At 41.1% G+C, this 22,574-nt stretch overlaps 1 protein-coding gene and 1 pseudogene across 2 annotated transcripts in view; both read right to left on the reverse strand.

Annotated features, from left to right (window-relative positions):
* Nucleotides 1-1,776: 1,776 nt before the first annotated feature.
* The window catches only part of KIFBP (kinesin family binding protein), a 34,449-nt gene continuing 13,651 nt past the window's right edge, over nucleotides 1,777-22,574 (reverse strand). For both annotated transcript variants that reach the window (XM_053582274.1, XM_053582273.1), the window contains 5 exons: nucleotides 22,332-22,411; nucleotides 21,823-22,006; nucleotides 18,194-18,278; nucleotides 8,137-8,252; nucleotides 1,777-4,290 (listed from right to left, as the gene is read on the reverse strand). In XM_053582274.1, the coding sequence (XP_053438249.1) occupies nucleotides 3,415-4,290; nucleotides 8,137-8,252; nucleotides 18,194-18,278; nucleotides 21,823-22,006; nucleotides 22,332-22,411 (1,341 nt within the window). In that variant the 3' untranslated portion in view covers nucleotides 1,777-3,414. The remainder of the gene's footprint in view (nucleotides 4,291-8,136; nucleotides 8,253-18,193; nucleotides 18,279-21,822; nucleotides 22,007-22,331; nucleotides 22,412-22,574) is intronic.
* On the reverse strand, nucleotides 12,986-14,210 carry LOC128580442 (ras-related protein Rab-9A-like; annotated as a pseudogene).

Here is a 22,574-nt window from a genome sequence, read left to right on the forward strand (position 1 = left end):
CCGGGCGTTGTGGTGGGCGCCTGTAGTCCCAGCTACTCCGGAGGCTGAGGCAGGAGAATCGCCTAAGCCCAGGAGTTGGAGGTTGCTGTGAGCTGTGTGACGCCATAGCACTCTACAGAGGACAATAAAGTGAAACTCTGTCTCTACAAACAAACAAACAAACAAAAAAAGTTAAGAGTGCCATATGGCTATCCTCAAAAAAATCTCCCTTCCCTTTACCTCCTCTTCCTCATTTTCCTTCTAAAAGTCTGATGAACAGATACTTTTAAAAAGCAGTCATTTCATCTCAAGCTTAATATCCAAAACTCAACATGACCTAAATATAACTAATTCTATCACCCCATCTCCCCAATGAAAACATGCTTTGCATACTTCTTTTCCCCTCATGCCTATGTTTAACTTTTTAGCCTGACCCATGCAAAGTTCAACCTCCAAAACATATTCAGAATTTATCCACTTCTCTCCATCCCTACTCCATTGCCCTTGCCCAAACCACTTTTGTCTCTCACATGAATTACTCTTAACACAACCTACCTAGTTCCCCCTATCATCTCTGCCTTCAATCTATCCTTATCCTAGAAACCAAAGTAGTTTTCTTAAAACTTCTAATCAGTTTATGCCAGTCTTCTTAACATTCCACAAAGTTTCCCACTGTGCCTAGAGTAAAAACCAAACTCCTTACCCTGATCTATAAAACCCTATTCATCTGGACTCACCCCTGCCCTATCTCGTCCCACTCCTTACCCTCACTTGCTCCAGCACGTTGGCCTTTCTTTTTTTTTCTTTTTGCAGTTTTTGGCCAGGACTGGGTTTGAACCCGCCACCTCCAGCATATGGGGGAGCCAGCGCCCTACTCCTTTGAGCCACAGGCACTGCCCGGCCATTCTTATCTTCTAAGATGCTGAACTCCTTCCTAAGTTTGTTCCAGCCTGGCGTTCCCTTGAATATTCTTCCAAAGATGACTTGGTTGCTTTTTTTCTCCCATTTAATTCTCAAAGTCACCTCCCAACTGCTCAAAGACTTTTCCAAATCTCCATAGTTAAGACAGCACCCCTTCCCACTAAAAGTTTACCATATCACTTTGTTTTCCTTTCTCAATAGTACTCATGACCTAAAATTACCTGTTTCATTACTCCATGAGAATGGGATCTTATTTATCTTGTTTATCACTGTATCTTCTATACTTAGAAAAATGAAGGCAGGGCCTGATACATAGTAAACTTTAATAAATATTAAATATTGAGAAAATTACACATTGCTGTTATACTGAAAGATCTTCTTTTCCTGGCAATTTGATTTCAAAGGAAAAGTAAGATAATTTTATATATAGAGAGAGGGTGCCAAAAAATGTACACACATTCTAAGAAAGGAACACACTATTAAAATTATAATACTCAAGGCTTGGTACCTGTGGCTCAAGCAGCTAAGGTGCCAGCCACATACACCTGAGCTAGTGGGTTCGAATCCAGCCCAGGGGCCCACCAAACAATGATGGCTGCAACCAAAAAATAGCTGGGTGTTGTGGCAGGTGCCTGTAGTCCCAGCTACTTGGGAGGCAGAGGCAGGAGAATCGCTTGAGCCCAGGAGTTGGAGGCTGCTGTGAGCTATATGCCACGGCACTCTACTCAAGGCGACAGCTTGAGGCTCTGTCTCAAAAAAAAAAAAATTATAATACTCAAGTCACATTTGACTTCTACAATTACAAGAGGTGCTCAAATGTGACTTGTATTTATCTTTCATTATTGGTATATACTGAGTATTACAATTTTTTTGAGACAGTCTCACTGTCACCCTTGGTAGAGTGCTGTGGCATCATACCTCACAGCAATCTCAAACTCCTGAGCTCAAGCGATTCTCTTGCCTCAGCCTCTCAAGTAGCTGGGACTGTAGCTGTGCCCACCACAACACCCGGCTATTTTTAGAGACGAGGTCTCACTCTGGCTCAGGCTGTTCTTGAACCTATAAGCTCACACAATCCACCTGCCTTGGCCTCCCAAGTGTTAGGATTACAGGTGTGAGCCACCGTGCCCTGTCCTTGAGTATTACAATTTTAATACAGTTTCTTCCTTTCTTAAAATGTGTATATATGTATATGTTTTTGGCACTGTGTGTGTATAAAACAGAATCTTAGAGTTGTGTTCCTAAGCTTTCAGAAGCAAATTAATAGGCAAGCCAACACACAATTTATTCTCGATATTAAGTTTTAGAACTGATCTTGATTATATTGATTACACACTGGATAAGGATTCTATTTTAATTCTGCATTTCTTTTTTTGACTAACACATTTAACAATATTTAATCCTGATGTACATATCCTTTTTCAGCAGGGCTTAAATGTTTATAAATATACCAGGATTCTCTGATGAGAAAATGCAGACAATAAGATTTTCTGGCATTTAATCATAGCTCAATAAATACTTTTATTAAGTGAATTATTTTAACGTTTTCTAACTGTGCAATATTATTGAAGAAATATTCTTCTCTGACTTTAAGTACCTAATACTTTTGGAACATCAAAAATAAAACCAATTCTTGGCTCAGCGCCTGTGGCTCAAGCAGCTAAGGCACCAGACACATACACCTGAGCTGGCGGGTTCAAATCCAGCCCGGGCCCACCAAACAATGATGGCTGCAACAACAACAACAACAACAACAATAAATAGCCTGGCGTTGTGGTGGGTGCCTGTAATCCCAACTACTTGGGAGGCAAAGGCAGGAGAATCTCTTGAGCCCAGGAGTTGGAAGTTGCTGTGAGCTGTGATGCCACAGCACTCCACCCAGGGCGACAGCTTGAGGTTGTCTCAAAAAAAAAAAAAAAAACAAAAAACAAACCAATTCTTGTAAGACAAAAAGGGGAAATGGAAGTTTTTATTAGTGAGACGAGTCAATTTATTGTACTTCCAGCAAGGCCTTTTCCCCCCATTTATAACACAATACAACAAAATAACTTAGTTTTTACTATTCTCAAAAGGGAAAGATTTCTTTAGGAATTTAGGAAAGCAAATATTTAGAAAGAATAACTATATGAAGTTATTTTTTCAATTTTAATATAGTAACAGTCTTGTCTACAAGGTACATTACCCAGCATTTTTCTTTGTTAGGAATCTATCAAGTACTAGCCAACAAAGAATCTACATTTAGAAACTGAGGCAAGAAAAGCTGAAATAGGAAACAAGCAATCCAAACTACAAATCATGTTTCACATTTACAAGGCAATTTACATAATTAGGTATCAATTATTAACATTATGTTGATTAAAATCCTAGGAAAGACTCAGTTTATCTGACTGTGTCTCAAGCTCAAACTGCAATCCTCTAGCTATACAGGTAAATATTACAGTGGAACAGGACCTGTTTGACTAAGAAAAAAAAATCATTTCCATATTGTACATTTTCATTCTTTCAAAACAAAGATTAAGTCAGGGCCATCTTGGTTCTGAATCTCTCCATTTTTGTTGGGAGAAGACTAACCATCTCTTTACTAAGTTCTAGTTCAACTTCTATTTCCTGGGCAGCTTCAGGGTGCTTTTCACAGTAATCGACAATAAATTTGTAATGTTCCAATGAGGTTGCCAAATTTTCTAATTCTTTCTTGGGATCTGCAGTAATTATTTTGCCATAGAGACGGGCAACTCGAAACTTAGCTAACATGGCAGGACGGAGAACATCCTCCCCTATATGCTCAGGAAACACTTTATTTGGATCTCTCAGGGAGTCTAAGAAAAGCTGGTAGTATTTCAATGCTGACTTATTAAGATTATTTATTTTTTTAATGATGTGTGAATCGGGATCCCTTAGCTTGTCAGCAATGGCAACCTTCAAATCCATCATATCATAGTATGCGTGTGCAATTTCAAACTGAATCTGTCTATTGACCAACAGGTAATACTGCGGATTCAGGTCTACAATTAGGGGCTCTAGCATGGCTATTCTGCGTTTATGCATCTTGCACCGTCTCTCCATGTCAGTTTCAAAGAATGCAAGCACCTTAAATAGAGCACTGTGGTCTTGGACAACTTCAATATGGTCAGTGACATAACCATCAATCTGAAAGAACTCTTTTGCCTCAAAGACATAATGCTGACCCAACAAGAAAAGTTCTCTGGCTTCTTCAAAATCTAAAGGTCTCAAATAGCTCACTTTCTCTTCTATTGCAGAGATGGCATCACACAGTTCACCAGTTCCAAACTGCACAGCTTTTTTCCTAATGTTTTCTTCCTCATCTAGTTCTTTTTTCCTTAAAGCTCTAAGTTCAGACTGTTTATCAAGATCAAGCTCTCCTATGTTGTCCTGAAAGAAAAAAAGTAAGTTATGGTTAAGCAGACATTCATCTCTTCCTGTCAAATACTATTAAAACAAACTTAACAGTAAATAAAACTCTTATTTCCCAGCCTGCTTTAGGGAGGTATTATAATCTTAAACATCTCTTGAAATTTCTTTCTTCTAATTATGTTCCACTTATATTAAAAACTCAAGAAACAGGAAAACAGTATTTTAAAAAATAAAGATATATTGCTTATTCTCTCTGAGGAATTCAAACTCATCTATAGTTAACTCTTTCAAATGAGATAAATGCTACCTATGAAAGTACCTTGAGAACTATAAAACATACACATGTACATAGTGTATTATCAGTAGTATTTAATTTTTAACTAGTACTTAAATTTTAGTAGTTTTTATAATTTTATAGTAAGACTGTAATCTACATCCTAAAACTATTTCACTAGGATATCATTGAGATTAGTAATATGGGTGGTGCCTGTGGCTCAAAGGAGTAGGGCGCCAGCCCCATATGCCAGAGGTGGCGAGTTCAAATCCAGCCCCAGCCAAAAACGCAAAAAAAAAAAAGAAAAGATTAGTGATATGATATTTATGCTCTAAGTTATTTAGTGAAATATATGTATAGAAATGCTCTACATCTCTTAAAGACATTGAACAATGACAGTTAAGCCTGAGCAAGATTCAGATCCATTTCTACTAAAACTAGAAAAATTAGCCAGGCATTGTGGTGGGCACCTGTAGTCCTTAGCTACTGGGGGGGCTGAGGCAACAGATTACTTGAGCCCAAGAGCTTGAGGTTGCTGTGAACTAAGCTGACACCACAACACTCTACCCAGGGTGACAGAGTGAGACTCAGTCTCAAAATAATTAATTAATTAAAAAAATTAAGGGAAGACAGAATTAAATCTACCTCCACAGTTAAAGTTATCTTCCTTATCTCCAATGGGTAAAAGAAATTAAAAAATCTAAGATGGTTAAGAAAAATAGATTAAGCTCTTTCTGACCAATAAAATTAAACATCAGCTTCTTTAATGCTTAGCCCCAAGGCCTTTTATTCTTTTCACTTGACATCATCTCTCCAGTAATCTTTCTAAAAACAGTTCAAGGCTCCAACCACTCAGTAGCTCCCACCTGTAAAGCAGGGCCAGGGTTTATAAAGAACAGTATGTTTCCAGAGTCCATGCTCTTCACTGCCATCAGTTCTGCTTCCATACTCTTTCTTTCTTTTTTTTTTTTTTTTTTTTTTTAAGAAGCAGGATTTCACTTTGTCACCCAGGCTGAAGTGCAGTGCAGTACAGCTCATTGTAGCCTTGAACTACTGGGCTCAAGCAATCCTCCTTCTTCAGCCTCCTGAATAGCTGGGTCTACAGGCATGTACAACACCTGGCAGATTTTTTTTTTTTTTTTGAGAAAGAGGATCTTACTATGTTACTCAGGATGGTTTTAAACTCTTGGCCTCAAGTGCTCCCCTCATTTTGGTCTCCCAAAGTGCTAGGATTACAGGTGTAAGCCACTGCACCTGGCCACCGTGAGCTATTTCTTAAAAGTCTACCCTTTTAGATTTTATCAAGTCCGTGCTATGCATAAGATAACACAAAAGTATATTAAGATTAGTAAAAACTATTTTCTACCCTCAAGTTTCTTACAATTTAAAAGGATATAAAGAATGGGCGGCACATGTGGCTCAGTGAGTAGGATGCCAGCCCCATATGCCGAGGGTGGCGGGTTCAAACCCAGCCCCGGCCAAACTACAACAAAAAAATAGCCAGGCGCTGTGGCGGGCGCCTGTAGTCCCAGATGCTCGGGAGGCTGAGGCAGGAGAATCGCATAAGCCCAAGAGTTAGAGGTTGCTGTGAGCCGTGTGACGCCACGGCACTCTGCCCCAGGGCGGTACAGTGAGACTCTGTCTCTACAAAAAAAATAAATAAATAAAAGGATATAAAGAAATAAATTACAAGTAAGAATAATAAGAAGAAATAAAAATAGGGATAATACAAAACAGAATTTAAGTGCCTTAGGAAGGGGCAAGAAAAGTTATTGAGTTTAAAGGAGGGAGATGGTTATCACAAAAAATTTAGAAGCAACAGAGGAAACGACTAACATGTTTGGCTATGTAAAATTTCTGTATAGGGCAGTGCCTGTGGCTCAGTGAGTAGGGCGCCGGCCCCATATGCCTAGGGTGGCGGGTTCAAACCCAGCCCCGGCCAAACTGCAACAAAAAAATAGCCGGGTGCCCAGCTACTCGGGAGGCTAAGGCAGGAGAATCGCCTAAGCCAAGGAGTTGGAGGTTGCTGTGAGCTGTGTGAGGCCACGGCACTCTACCGAGGGCCATAAAGTGAGACTCTGTCTCTACAAAAAAAAAAAAAAAAAAATAGCCGGGTGTTGTGGCGGGCACCTGTAGTCCCAGGTGCTTGGGAGGCTGAGGCAAGAGAATCGAGTAAGCCCAAGAGTTAGAGGTTGCTGTGAACCGTGTGACGCCACGGCACTCTAACAGAGGGCGGTACAGTGAGACTCTGCCTCTACAAAAAAAAAAAAAAAAAAATTTCTGTATAGAGAAAAAAATCTTTTATTGTTTATTTTCTGTTTTTGGACGGGACTGGGTTTGAACCCACCACCTTCAGCATATGGGGCCAGTGCCCTATCCCTTTGAGCCACAGGCGCCGCCGAGAAAAAAAACCTTTAGATAATTTTTTTTTAAAACTCATAAGATTAGACATGGTGGCTCACACCTGTAATCCTAGCACTTTGAGAAGCCAAAGCAGAAAGATTACTTGAGCATAGGAGTTGGAGACCAGCCTGGGAAACATAACAAGACCCGAACTCTACAAAAAATTTAAAAAATTATCTGGGTGGGGAGGCGCCTGTGGCTCAGTCCATAGGGCGCCAGCCCCATATACCGAGGGTGGCGGGTTCAAACCCGGCCCCGGCCAAACTGCAACCAAAAAAAAAAAATAGCCGGGCGTTGTGGCGGGCGCCTGTAGTCCCAGCTACTCGGGAGGCTGAGGCAAGAGAATCGCTTAAGCCCAGGAGTTGGAGGTTGCTGTGAGCTGTGTGAGGCCACGGCACTCTACCGAGGGCCATAAAGTGAGACTCTGTCTCTACAAAAAAAAAAAAAAAAAATTATCTGGGTGTAGGGCACACCAATAGTCCCAGCTATTCAGGGGGCTGAGACAGGAGAATTACTTGAACCCAGGGGTTTGAAGTTGCAGTGGGCTATGATGACATCACTGTACTTCTGCCAAGAGTGAGACCCTGTCTCAAAAAAGAAAATAAAAAAGAAAGAAAAAGATAGGGCGCTGGCCCCATAAAAGGCTGGTAGGTTTGAACCCGGTCCCAAACTACAGCCAAACTACAACGAAAAAATAGTCGGGCGTTGTGGCGGGTTTGAACCCGGTCCCAAACTACAGCCAAACTACAACGAAAAAATAGTCGGGCGTTGTGGCGGGTGCCTGTAGTCCCAGCTACTCAGCAGGCTGAGGCAAGAGAATTGCCTAAGCCCAGGAGTTGGAGGTTGCTATGAGCTGTGACACTACAGCACTCTACCAAGGGCAATAAAGTGAGACTCTGTCTCTAAAGGAAAAAAAAAAAAAGATGAAAGAGTAAGATGCACATCCTACCTCTCAAGGAGCTTATATTCTAGCTAAAGGAAAATCTTCAAGGAAGAGGTAGAATTTAAGATAAGCTTTGAATAACAAGATTTTAAAAGGTTGAGAGGAGGAAGGCAAAAAATGCATACTTGAGAGTATTTTACATGCCTTTCATAACAAACATACAGTGAGCTCAAATCCCCATTGTAAGCTTCAACTTACATCTTGTTTATTTAAGGAAGAAAAAGGCAACTATTGCCTGGATTACCTGCATAGCGAGTTGGGCATTCTGCATAAGAGTCAAACAGTATTTGATCCAACATCTTGCTATTTCCCCTTTCCTTTGATGATAAAGTTCTGGTATATCTCCTTCAGCTTCAGGAGCTAAAAGGACACATGTGATTTGTCTAAGTTAATGTTCACAACTGTAATTTTCATTGTGCACTATATTTTTTTATATTGCTTTTTCCTGATTATAAAAGTAACAGGTCCTCACTAATGCATGCGGTGGGGCAGGGGAGTGGGGAGCACACACTCCAAATCCTACTATCTGGAGGTATTCATTATTATTTTTGCATTGTTTTTTCTTATCTGTAAGTAAAAATTAAATTCAAATGTATATACAATATTGAATGTAGCTTTTTTCTTCATGTATTATACCACTAACATTTTACCCATATCATTATCAACTCTTTAGCTTCATTTTTAAGTACAGCAGTATACACAGATAGATATTCCATACTTTAACAATTTTTCTGATATTGGGAATTTGTTTTCAATTCTTTACTATTAAAATCACTAGGGGTCGTGCAATCCATGTTCATGGGGAGTCTAGTGCTAAACCATTCATAGATGACCTGCTCCTGGGCAGGGTTTCATACTAGCAAAGCAGCTCCCTAGCTGCAATCTGGTGAAAGTCAGCCCCTCAATGTAATGGTTTATAAAAAAAAAAAAAAAAAGGGGGCGACGCCTGTGGCTCAAAGGAGTAGGGCGCCAGCCCCATATGCCGGAGGTGGCGGGTTCAAACCCAGCCCCAGCCAAAAACTGCAAAAATAAATAAAATTAAAAAAATTAAAAAAGAAAACAGCCAAGTGCCGTGGCACATGCCTGTAGTCCTAGCCATTTGGGAAGCTGAGGTGGGAGGATAACTTGAACCCAGGAGTTCAAGGCTTACAGCAAGCTATAATCACACCTTTGAACAGACACTGCACTCCAGCCTAGGCAGCAAAGCAAGCACGACACTCACTCTAAAAAATAAAAAAATAAAAAAAAAGTTTAAAAGAAAACAAACTCAGCTTTGCGTCTATAGCTCAAGCGGCTAAGGCACCAGCCACATACACCAGAGCTGGTGGGTTCAAATCCAGCCTGGGCCCAACAAACGACGACAACTACAACCAAAAAATACCCATTGTGGCAGACACTTGTAGTCCCAGCTACTCGGGAGGCTGAGGCAAGAGAATCCCTTAAGCCCAACAGTTTGAGGTTGCTGTGACCTGTGACACCACGGCACTCTATTGAGTGCGACACAGTGAGACTGCCTCCAAAAGAAATAAACTCTAAACATGAAGATATCTGTGCATAAATCTGTTTGGATTTTGGATCACTTCCTTGGAACAGATTCCTAGTAGTGGAATTTACTGGGTAAAATAGTTTACATAATTTTAAATGTTCTTACAACATACTGCCAAACCAACATACTCCAACAATACATGGAGAGGCTCAATGAAAGCACTTTGAAAATATTGAACATTGTCATTTTTTTCAGCTTTCTATATCACTGCAATTTAATTTTCATTATTATTTTTTTTTTTAGACAGAGTTTCACTCTGTTGGCCTGGATACAGTGCTGTGATGTCATAGCTCACAGCAAACTCAAACTCTTGGGCTCAAGTGATCCTCTTCCACCCGAGACAAGTACTTTTTAGACATCAAGGAATCTATAATTAATTCAACACAGAAAATAAAGTGAAAATCCAACTATTTAATGTGATAATGTACACTCTTTTAACTCTTCAGAGTGTTTGCATTCTTATGATCCACAATTAGAATGTTCATTTGTAGAGAACATGACGTTCCAAAATCTAAAATGTCTTAGGTTAGACTACTCAGCAGTGAGTTAGAGAATCAGAGAATAAAGGAAATGAACCTCAGTCCCTGAGTAGCCACTGAATGAATGTGATTCTTTTCTTCTCAGCAATTGCTTTATGATCGGCTTCCCTTCTTGTTTCACTCTCTTCCCTCTATCTCAGAAGAAAGTTGGGAAACTTGTGGATACCTAGAAAAACCTTTAGTCTTACACCTCAACCACCTTTTCAGAACCGTCTGAGTTTTGTTTTTTTGAGAGTCTTACTTTGTCACTCTTGGTAGAGTGCTGTGGTGTCACAGCTCATAGCAACCTCCAACTCTTCGGCTTAAGTAATTCTCTTGCCTCAGCCTCCCGAGTAGCTGAGACTACAGGCACCTGCCACAAGGCCTATTTTTTGTTGCAGTTGCCACTGCTGTTTTAGCTGGCCAGGGCTGGGTTCGAACCCACCACCCTACCCACTGAGCCACAGGTGCTGCCCACCGTCTGAGTTTTAATAAGTGAAGTGAAAGTAACTACTCTTTGAGATACAAGTATAAATAGTTTTATGCAACAAGCTCTGCTTATTTTAAGTCCTTCTTGGTTGACGTCATCTAAGGCTGTATTGGTAGGATGAAAAAAGATAAGCAGAGGTGGTTTTGAAAGCAGCATTAGTATTCCTCAAAAGTTAGAACAATGACTTGTTGATAATAAGACACTCAAGTCAAAGTTTTAAGTTGGGCCGGGCACAGTGGCTCACACCTGTAATCCAGCAGTCTGGGAGGCCAAGGAAGGTGGACTGCCTGAGCTTACAGGTCAGAGACCAGCCTGAGCAAGAGCAAGACCTCGTCTCTAAAAATAGACGGGTGTTGTGGTGGGTACTTGTAGTCCCAGCTACTCAGGAGGCTGAGGCAAGAGAATTGCATGAGCCCAAGAGTTTGAGGTTGCTGTGAGCTATGATGCTATGGCACTCTACCAAGGGTAACTAAGTGAGACTATGTCTCAAAAAAAAAAAATTTTTTTTTTAAAGTTGATCTCAGGTGATTGGCTATTACTCTGCCAAGTATTTCTAATTTTCTTGAGTAGAACCTTTAATTATTCCTATAGTTTTAAAGAATTACCAGCTATAGCATTTACTTGGAATATACTAGGCAATAGGAAAAATACTTAAAACTAAATTGGTATTAAACTTAAGGTTTCAAGTGGATGTCCATTAAAAATAGAAAAGTATTGGGCGGCGCCTGTGGCTCAGTCGGTAAGGCACCGGCCCCATATACCGAGGGTGGCGGGTTCAAACCCGGCCCCGGCCAAACTGCAACCAAAAAATAGCTGGGCATTGTGGCGGGCGCCTGTAGTCCCAGCTACTCGGGAGGCTGAGGCAGGAGAATTGCTTAAGCCCAGGAGTTGGAGGTTGCTGTGAGCTGTGTGAGGCCCCGGCACTCTACCGAGGGCCATAAAGTGAGACTCTGTCTCTACAATAAAAAAAAAAAAAAATAGAAAAGTATTTGGGTAAGTGTGTGTTTTCTTTTATGGTTTCTAATAAAATACAAGTAGTAGATTACTACATCTCCCTTTTTGTCATGGAGGCTCCATGTTCAGGGAAATTGCTTTTTAATGCTATCTAAAAGCTTTTCCTTTGTTTCAAATATTTGTAAATTTTTAAAAAGTTAGTGTCAGCAAGTTAATGAAATTATGCTTCCATACTGGGACATATTTAAATTAATGATTATAGTACTGTTGCTACTGCTTTTTTAGTTTAAAATGTATGAAGTGGTGTTTTAAAGTAAAAAATTAAGAGCTATATATGGAGAAACTAAAAAAAGTTGCACAACTGAGCGGCGCCAGTGAGTAGGGTGCCGGCCCCATATACCAAGGGTGGCGGGTTCGAACCCAGCCCTGGCCAAACTCCAACCAAAAATAGCCATGCGTTGTGGCGGGCGCCTGTAGTCCCAGCTACTTGGGAGGCTGAGGCAAGAGAATCGCCTGAGCCCAAAAGCTGGAGGTTGCTGTGAGCTGTGATGCCACAGCACCATGTGGGTGACAAAGTAAGACTCTGTCTCTAAAAAAAAAAAAAAAAAAACTGGGCGGCGCCTGTGGCTCAGTCGGTAAGGCGCCGGCCCCATATACCGAGGGTGGCGGGTTCAAACCCGGCCCCGGCCAAACTGCAACAAAGAAATAGCCAGGCGTTGTGGCGGGCGCCTGTAGTCCCAGCTACTCGGGAGGCTGAGGCAAGAGAATCGCTTAAGCCCAGGAGTTGGAGGTTGCTGTGAGCTGTGTGAGGCCACGGCACTCTACCGAGGGCCATAAAGTGAGACCCTGTCTCTACAAAAAAAAAAAAAAAAAAACAAAACAAAACTGCACAACCAACTGAAATAACACACTTAGAGCAGCACCTGTGGCTCAAAGGAGTAGGGCGCCGGCCCCATATGCCAGAGGTGGTGGGTTCAAACCCAGCCCCGGCCAAAAACTGCAAAAAAAAACCAAACAAAAAACACACACACACATACACAAACTCAAGTTTAGTAGCAGGGGGTTTGGAATCTCCAAAAGACTAATACTTTTCTTCTGATTTCAAAAATTGAAATGGCCTGTTCTAGTCCCTAAGAATTCTCATTGCTTACATACAATGCCAGATTATAAAATATTTTCCTTAATAGTCAAGTTTTTTGTTTTAATTAAGGTCTTGGATATCTTTTATTGGCTCTGCAACTTACATATTTAAAGAAACGTTATTAGAAAACCATGACAATTTATAAACGTAAGGTGCCATTACTGAGTAAATAGATTCCTCAGTGAGTGGAGGCATCCCTTCTCTCACCAGCTAATGAAGTAGCAATATGCATTAGTTTACTTTTTATTTTATTTATAGGAAGAAAGGAGGGAGAGAGGGAGAATGGGAAAGGGAGGTAGGGAGAGAGAGGTAGGGAGGAAGGATCATTAGTTTACTTTTATTAGTAGATGATACACTGCTGCAAATGCTAATCCTCTCTGTTCCCTGGTGTTTATTTTGTGTATATATGTGAGTCAGATGAAATGTATGAACAATCTCTTATAATCAACAAGATGAGCTGGGCTTGGGCTTTCAGTAAAGATTGATGGTGTCTGTTTGAATCAAGTCATCTGACCTATCTCCCTAAGCAAGAACTCTCCCAACTGCTTCCTTAAAGGATGTTGCAACATTTGTAGCATCTTTTGCACTTGTTTCAAAGTAAAGATAGTGACCATCATCCCTGCTGCAGGTCTGGGCTGTTCACTTATGTTAATCCTGTTACCCACAATCACAAAAGGAAAGTTTTCAGGCTCTTTCACATCCCCATAATGTATGAATTCTTTCTTCCTGGTTACAAGTTTTGTGAATCATCAACACTAAAAGTAAGTAGGCCAACAGGCAGAACCTCTGTAATATGATATGCTCAGGCTTCAAAATTGCTCTTCACCGGCTGTGTCCCAAATTTGCTTGGTAACCAAATGTCCATCTACCTCCAAATTTTTTTTTTTTTTTTTGTAGAGACAGTCTCACTTTATCACCCTTGGTAGAATGCCATGGCGTCACAGCTCACAGCAACCTCCAACTCCTGGGCTTAGACGATTCTCTTGCCTCAGCCTCCCGAGTAGCTGGGACCAGAGGCACCCGCCACAATGTCCGGCTATTTTTTGTTGCAGTTTGGCCAGGGCCGGGTTCGAACCGCCACCCTCAGTATATGGGGCCAGCGCCCTACCTCCTTTAAAAATTTCACACCTATCATAAGGAAGAGCTGGGTGTCAAACTTCTTAGCTGCATATCTGTCCATAAGAGAACTTTTCCCAATTCCACCATCTCCAAGGAGAATTACTTTAAAAGCTGATGATTTTCCTGCCATTATTAATCTTAAGAGCTTTGAGATTAATCGTTCAATTCAAGCATCACTATCTCCTGCGGTTGTTGAGAAGATTCACTTAGATGCTGAAGGAAAGTGTTTCATGACAATGCCAGGCTCCTTATAGGACAGTGGTTCTCAACCTTTCTAATGCTGCAACCCTTTAATATATAGTTCCTCATGTTGTGGTGACCCCCAACCATAAAATTATTTTCATTGCTACTTTATAACTGTAATTTTGCTACTGTTATGAATCATAATGTAAATATCTGATATGCAGGATGGTCTTAGGCAACCCCTGTGAAAGGGTTGTTCAACCCCCAAAGGGGCTGTGACCCACAGGTTGAGAACCACTGTTATAGGAGAACAGGAAGTTTCTTCAGGCCCCCAGAGTGCTGTAGTCTTCTGGCCACATGTGGAGGATGCCCTTGGACCTCTAGGATGACTTGTTTAGGTGCAATGATGACAGAAAGAGGGCCATGGACCTGGCAGGCAGGAGGCAGCAGGGTGGCAGTGCCCAGTTCCAGCTGCACTGCTCCTGTCCAGTGCAAAGGGAACAACACGGGGGCAGGCCAGGTTGCTGTCTTTAATACTGAAATATAGGTGAGAAGGCACTCCAATGGAACACAGAACATGTAGCCAATGATGAAAGGGGCTTTTTTTTTTCTTCTTACAGAAAAAGACATATCCCTTGATTCTGATCTGTTTAGACTGAGTCAATTCATTCGAGGTGTTTGGAAATATCTCTCGGTTGGTCAGGATTTGGATCACAGGTCTTAGGAGCTGTAGATATGGTTAAGAGTTAAACTCAAGAACAGTGATAGCTGTAGCCCCTCAATCATGGCACAATGGAAAAGACATTGATCTAGCATGCTAGGATCTTCTTCACCAGGGACATCATACAACTTTACAAATTCATCTATTTCATGGGGACTGGGAGCCCAAGGAATTAGAATCCCCCAGAGCTATCTGTTGGATAGCAAAAGGCTGAGAGTCCCCTGATGAATCCCACACAGAAGCACCAGCCACTACAGGCTTCTCAATACCAGAAAGCTCATGTGGATCATGGTTAGATGCATCATTCAGGAATCACTGAATGAGTGTTTTTAGCATTTAAGGGTAAGGGGGTCTCCTCCTTCACCATAGTAGTCTGGTCTGATGCTCCTGGTATCATACTTGGCTGAGGCTGTTCCTGCTCCCACTGCTCCTTCCTCCATCTGACAGGCTGGTTCTTGAACCAAGACATTATTTATTTTATTTTTTTTTTTATTTTACTTTGTCACGCTCAGTAGAGTACCATAGCATCACAGTTCACAGCAACCTCAAACTCTTGGGCTCAAGCAATTGTCTTGCCTCAGCCTTCTGAGTACCTGGGACTACAGGTGCCTGCCATAATGCCTGGCTCTCCTGAAACCTTTTTTTTTTGGTAGAGACAGAGTCTCACTTTACTGCCCTTGGTAGAGTGCCGTGGCGTCACACAGCTCATAGCAACTTCCAGCTCTTGGGCTTATGTGATTCTCTTGCCTCAGCCTCCCGAGCAGCTGGGACTACAGGCGCCCACCACAACACCCGGCTATTTTTTTGTTGCAGTTTGGCCGGGGCTGGGTTTGAACCCACCACCCTCGGTATATGGGGCTGGCGCCCTACTCACTGAGCCACAGGCGCCGCCCTCTCCTGATACCTTTTAAGACTTATTTAGCTTTGTGGGTAATATTTTCATTCAAATAAGGGTAGGTTTTATACTCGCTAAAACCTTTGTTCCTACTTTAATGTTCTTTGTATGACAGTATGTATACAATATGTTAATAAGTTCCTTAAGAATCTCTCTTTAGGCTCGGTGCCTTTAGCTCAAGCAACTAAGAAGCCAGCCACATACACCAGAGCTGGTGGGTTCGAATCCAGCCTGAGCCTGCCAAACAATGATAGCTGCAACCAAAAAATAGCCAGGCATTGTGGTGGGCACCTATAGTCCCAGCTACTTGGGAGACTGGACCAATAGAATAGCTTAAGCCTAGGTGTTGGAGGTTGCTGTGAGCTGTGTGAGGCTACGGCACTCTAAGATTCTCTCTTTAGCTGGGTACAGTGGCTCAAGCCTATAATCCTAACACTGTAGGAGGCCAAGAAGGGTGGATTGCTTGAGCTAAAGAGTTCAAGATCAGCCTAAGCAAGAGGGAGGCCCTGTCTCTACTAAAAATAGAAAAATTAGCCAGGCAGGGGTGGTGCCTATGGCTCAAAGGAATAGGGCGCTGGGCCCCATATGCTGAGGTAGCAGGTTCAAACCCAGCCCCAGCCAAAAACTGCAACAACAACAACAAAAAAAATTAGCCAGGCATAATGGTGATTGCCTATAGTGCCAGCTACTCAGGCAGCTGAGGCCAAAAGATCTCTTGCGTCCAGGAGTTTGAGGTTGCTATGAGCTATGACTCCAGGCCACTCTAGCCTATGACAACAGAGAAAGACTCTGTCTCAAAAAAAAAAAAAAAAAAAAAAAAAGAGCCAGGTGCAGCGGTTCCCGCCTATAATCCCAGCACTCTGGGAAGCTGAGGAGTAAGAATTGCTTGAGTTCAGGAGTTGGAGACTTGCCTGAACAAGAGTGAGACCCCGACTCATACAATTAAAAAAAAAAAAAAAAAAAAAAAAACCAGCCAGATGCTACAGCGAGTGCCTGTAATCCCAGAGGCTTCCAGAGCCTGAGATAGTGGGATACCCACAGCCCAAAACTGAGGTTGCAGTGAGCTATGACACCACTGTACTCTGCTCAGGGTGTAGGGTAGGATTCTGTCTCAACAAAAAAAGAAAAAAGAATCTCTCCTTAAAAACTTTAAAGTTGGGTGATGCCTGTGGCTCAGTAGGTAAGGCACCGGCCCCATATACCGAGGGTGGCAGCTTCAAACCCGGCCCCGGCTGAACTGCAAACCAAAAAATAGCTGGGTGTTGTGGCGGGCGCCTGTAGTCCCAGCTACTCGGGAGGCTGAGGCAAGAGAATCGCTTCAGCCCAGGAGTTGGAGGTTGCGGTGAGCTGTGTGATGCCATGGCACTCTACTGAGGGCGATAAAGTGAGACTCTGTCTCTACAAAAAAAAAAAAAACAAAAACAAAACTTTAAAGTTAAAACTTTCATTCAACTGCACTTTGAATAAAGCCATGATAATGTTAAAAAAAATTATAACATAGCCAGGTGTTGTGGCAGGCGCCTATAGTCCCAGCTGCTCGGGAGGCTGAGGCAAGAAAATCACATAAGCCCAAGAGCTGGAGGTTGCTGTGAGCCGTGTGACACCACGGCACTCTACCGAGGGCAGTAAAGTAAGACTCTGTCTCTACCAAAAAAAAAAAAATTATGAACTTACTACAAAATCTGTTAAATGACTCAAATATACATGTTAACTGTGATTTTTTTTAAAAGGTTAAATAAACATTATAATTAAAAAATAAATATTTTGATGCGTCACTTATGCATATTGTATTCCAATCAAAAATATTTGATATAGGCAATACCTGTAACACAGTGGTCATGGCACCAGCCACATACACCGAGGGTGGCGGGTTCAAACCCAGCCCGGGCCTACTAAAACAACAATGGCAACTGCCACAAAAAAATAGCCGGGTGTTGAGTGCCTATAGTCCCAGCTACTTGGGAGGCTGAGGCAAGAGAATTTCTTAAGCCCAAGAGTTTGAGGTTGCTGTGAGCTATGACACCATGGCACTCTACTCAGGGCAACAGCTAGAGACCGTCTCAAAAAAAAAAAAAAAAAAAAAAAAAAAAAAAAGCTGGGCATTGCAGCAGGTGCCTATAGTCCCAACTACTTGGGAGGCTAAGGTAAGAGAATTGCTTGAGCCCAGGAGTCTGAGGTTGCTGGGAGCTATGATACTACGGAACTCTACCCAGGGCGACAAAGTAAGACTCTGTCTCAAAAAAATAAATAAAAGGTAAAGGAACCTAATATATATAACCTTCTGTCAAATGGTTTGAAGAAAAAGTAAAATTTGATTGGAAATGAGGAAAATATTAAAAGCTGGTGAATTTAGGAAAAGGGCATATAGTACTTCTTTGTTTTGTTCGTACAACTTTTCTAAAGTTTAAAATAATTTCTTTGTTTTTAGAGACAGAGTCTCACTTTGTCACCCTTGGTAGAGTGCCGTGGCGTCACAGCTCACAGCAACCTCCAGATCTTGGGCTTAGGTGATTCTCCTGCCTCAGCTTCCCAAGTAGCTGGGACCACAGGCACCCGCCACAATGCCCAGCTATTTTTCTGTTGCAGTTTGGCCGAGACCAGGTTCAAACCCGCCACCCTCAGTATATGAGGCTGGTTCCCTATTCACTGAGCCACAGGCGCCGCCCATGTTTAAAATAATTTTAAAAAATTTTTTTGAAAATCTATTTAATAAAACATGCTCAGATAAACTTACTGTCTTCTGTAGCTGACACCTTTCCTGTTTGACCAAAAATGACATTAGCAGCTGATAAACAGTGCCTGGCCTCCATAAAGCATAGCTGTCGGGAAAATAAACAAAAAGAACATAAATTTATTTGCAACTAATACTTTATGAAGTTTTTCAATATCAGAAAAGCTATAAAATCAGGTAAAATACTCTAAGGAGGCCCTTATACAATGGTAGGACATTAACAAGGTATGAAAGACTTATTATCATATTATCCGATTAAAAAGCTACCACAAAGATTAAAATATCAATGCCTCCAAACTCTTAATCTAAACCACCTGACATACAACTACTAATTCAAAATGAGTTTCATGTAACCAATAAATACAAAGGTCAAATATGTTTCATAACCAATAAATTCTAGACTCAAGCTGCCTCTAAGAGTCCCTTAGGTTTAGTAAATTGCCAAAATTGTATGCACAACAAATTTTTATTTTATTCTTTTTTTTTTTTTTTTTTTTGTAGAGACAGAGTTTCACTGTACCGCCCTCGGTAGAGTGCCGTGGCGTCACACAGCTCACAGCAACCTCCAGCTCTTGGGCTTACGCGATTCTCCTGCCTCAGCCTCCCTAGCAGCTGGGACTACAGGCGCCCGCCACAACGCCCGGCTATTTTTTTGTTGCAGTTTGGCTGGGGCTGGGCTTGAACCCACCACCCTCGGTATATGGGGCCGGCGCCCTACTCACTGAGCCACAGGCGCCACCCATTTTATTCTTTTTTTATGCAGTTTTTGGCCCAGGCCAGGTTTGAACGCGCCACCTCCGGTATATGGGGCCAGCGCCCTACTCCTTTGAGCCACAGGTGCTGTAAATTTTTAGACCCATTACATTTTGTCAGAGGATTGAAGATTTAATTTTTATTAGGTTTAGTGATCCTGTTTACATACTACTGTTCAAAGCATACATTCTGGCAAGAACAGAGTCTTTTGTTATAAAATCTTTGAAATTTACATACAATAAGGTTTCCCACCAAGTTTTAAGTTAACAGATTTCTACAGACGAACTTAAAAATGTTTTACCAACATATTTGAAGACTTCATATTTCAAATCTGGGCATAATGAACATTTCAAATGCTTAGAGATGATCTCATTAATATAATCATTTTGTATTTGTCATGTTAAGTCACATGACTACCCAGCAGAAGTACAAAGTTAAAGTCCAACTTTAAGGTGGAAGCCACCCTCATTTAAATAGAGTATTTCATGAGTAATATCTGAAAGGCTTTTAATGGTTAGCTATGACTTTAAAACCTCAGAATTAAATGTCTCTCTCCATTATGGCAAATTCAGAAGCCATCTTGAGAATATCTGGGCACCATTTGCAACATTAGCCCAGCAACATTTATAGACCAAAATGTTGTTGTTAAATCTTGTAAGTCAAAAGAAGTTACAGTTTACATAAAGAAAATTCAATTATGCCTTTACAATCCTTCAACCATTATTATCACTTCAGCTTTGTCCAGATTGTCTCCCTGTGAGCAACCACTGCCAGAACAGTGAGTACCTTTTGCCCTGTAGGTGGCTGGTAAATGTGAGACTTTAGCACCTGCCAGGTAGGATCTTACCAAGAAACAAAACCTCATCACTGGAAATCAGATGAAGATGATAATGATATAAATGACAGTTGCATTTTTAAAAACACGATTCAAATTCTTCTTTATAAAATATAACTTAGCTGGTTGTAATAAAAACTCAGATTTTGGTAAAAAACAGAAGTACAGGGTGGGAAAGGTACTTATAAAAATTGCTGCATGCTCCACATATGTAATGCTTAACAACTTTAAATTTTTAATCACATTTTAAATTAATATCTAGATATCTTAGTACTACCAATGTCCATGGAGTTTTAAGTATCAATTAAAATTTTAGTGAATGTGTAATTTTAAAGTTGCTAAGCAGAATGAACAAGGGGCCTTCAATAGCTATAAAAAAGGTGCCACAAGCAGAGGCACTGGATAACACTTTTTGATGATGACCACAATGAAATGAACTCATGAGAATTAGAGTGAACTGAATGCTCTGTTATATGCAATAGCGTTACTTACGCGCTTGATCTTAGAGAAAAGTCTTAGAAGCGATGCTGCAGTCACCACAGCACTTTCTTGCCTGCTAATAGCTTTTCTGAATGAAATTCTGTGGGACAATACTTTAATCATAGGGCACATTGACAGAACCAACACTAACAAAAAGCTTAGAGAAGATAAAGGCCTAAGGATAAGGCAGCAAATAACCAAAGAGATGGAAGAACGAACTCTGGTAAGCAGAGAATTACCAAAATTTCAAAGAGACTTGTGAAATACAAATACAAAATACAAATAAAAGTAATTTCTATTGCCAAGATGTTTTATTAAGGATTAATAGAAAGTGTGGTTGGGAAAGGTGGCTTAAAATTGTTTCTGTACTTAGAAACTCTTAAGGACTAAACAAATAAATGGGTCAATTAAGAAGTACATCAACATGATCTGAGCAATCCTGATAAACAACTAAGATCAAAAACACTGTCTTTGTATAATAGTTCAAAAGAAGTATGTCATAAAGATTTGGAACTCTGGAACTCAGCAGAGATATTTCCAACACTGAAAAATTATTATAGAGAAGTTAATTCTGAAAAGTAACTGAAATGCATCACGTGCTTTTATCAAAGCCCACATTTAACAGTCAACTTCCTCAGACAAATTCTCAGAGTTACCAGATTACCGTTACATAAAGATAAAGTTATATCTAACAAGATAAAATCTGCAACTTAAGGTAATATCTCACTGAAATGAATTGAATTAGCATGCCTATGTCAAAAAAGTTACAAAAAAAAAAAAAAAAATCTAATTTTAGGGGCTAGCAACATGTATTTTAAGACTTTATAGCCGGGTGTTGTGGCGGGCGCCTGTAGTCCCAGCTGCTCGGGAGGCTGAGGCAAGAGAATCGCGTAAGCCCAAGAGTTAGAGGTTGCTGTGAGCCGTGTGACGCCACGGCACTCTACCCGAGGTGGTACAGTGAGACTCTGTCTCTACAAAAAAAATTTACGTAATGGGGCGGCACCTGTGGCTCAAGGAGTAGGGCGCCAGTCCCATATGCTGGAGGTGGCGGGTTCAAACCCAGCCCCGGCCAAAAAAAAACACACACACACACAAAAAGAATTTACGTAATGAAAAGCTACAAGATTTTAGTACAGTGGCAAACTGGGCTGTGTTTTCCTGTCCAGTTGTACATTATAAAATACAAATTCCTTGTTTTTTTGTTTTTTTTTAATTTTTTTTGTAGAGACAGAGTCTCACTGTACCGCCCTTGGGTAGAGTGCCATGGTGTCACACGGCTCACAGCAACCTCTAACTCTTGGGCTTACGCGATTCTCTTGCCTCAGCCTCCAGAGCAGCTGGGACTACAGGCGCCCGCCACAACACCCAGCTATTTTTTGGTTGCAGTTTGGCCGGGGCCGGGTTTGAACCCACCACCCTCGGCATATGGGGCCAGCACCCTACTCACTGAGCCACAGGCGCCACCCAAACTCCCTGTTTTTAAAAGATGATATTTTGAAAGTATTATTGGTTTTATTTTTATACTCACATAGATACTGTTAGATAACTACTTCAAGAAGCTTACCTTATTGATGTAAAATTGTGATAAGGTGGCAGCATTAATAGCCCACTCTAAAGGATGGTAGGCACTGTGCTCAAGCTGGCGTTTTAGTGTACTGTGGCAATAATGGGCAGCCTTTTCAAACATTTCCATATGCTGGTAGACTTGAGCCAGATAATATAGGTTATGAGTGTAAACCTTCTCAAATCTGCCAAGAAAAAAAACAAATCAATATTTGTATAATTGTTTATAACATAAAAGTGTATTTCATACATATTTATCTTGATCCTCTCACTAACCCTGAGTTGGATTTGGTTATTTTATCTATTTGACAGATAAAAGAACTGAGTCTCAGATTTTAACAAGGTCACGTAATCAGTAAGTGGCAAACTGAAGTTTTATTCATGTCAAAAATCCACATTCTGTAACCTTTATGTAAGTGTTTCAAGGCAGAAAACACTGCTTTTTTGAATAATCCCCTTATCTACACTATGTGGAAATACCTTCGAGGACTGATTTCTATGCCTACTCACCTTTTTGATCTCTCTTGCTCAGTAAGTTTTTCTTCTTCAGGAAGAAAATGCTCTGTAGGATCAAGAGGAGGACTTCCAATCTACAATTAAGAAAAAAGAAAAATGCCATAGAAATTTATTTATTTATTTATTTTTTGTAGAGGCAGAGTCTCACTGTACCGCCCTCAGGTAGAGTGCCGTGGCATCACACGGCTCACAGCAACCTCTAACTCTTGGGCTTACGCGATTCTCTTGCCTCAGCCT

The sequence above is a fragment of the Nycticebus coucang genome, chromosome 3 (assembly GCF_027406575.1).
Source record: "Nycticebus coucang isolate mNycCou1 chromosome 3, mNycCou1.pri, whole genome shotgun sequence".
Classification (NCBI taxonomy): domain Eukaryota; kingdom Metazoa; phylum Chordata; class Mammalia; order Primates; family Lorisidae; genus Nycticebus; species Nycticebus coucang.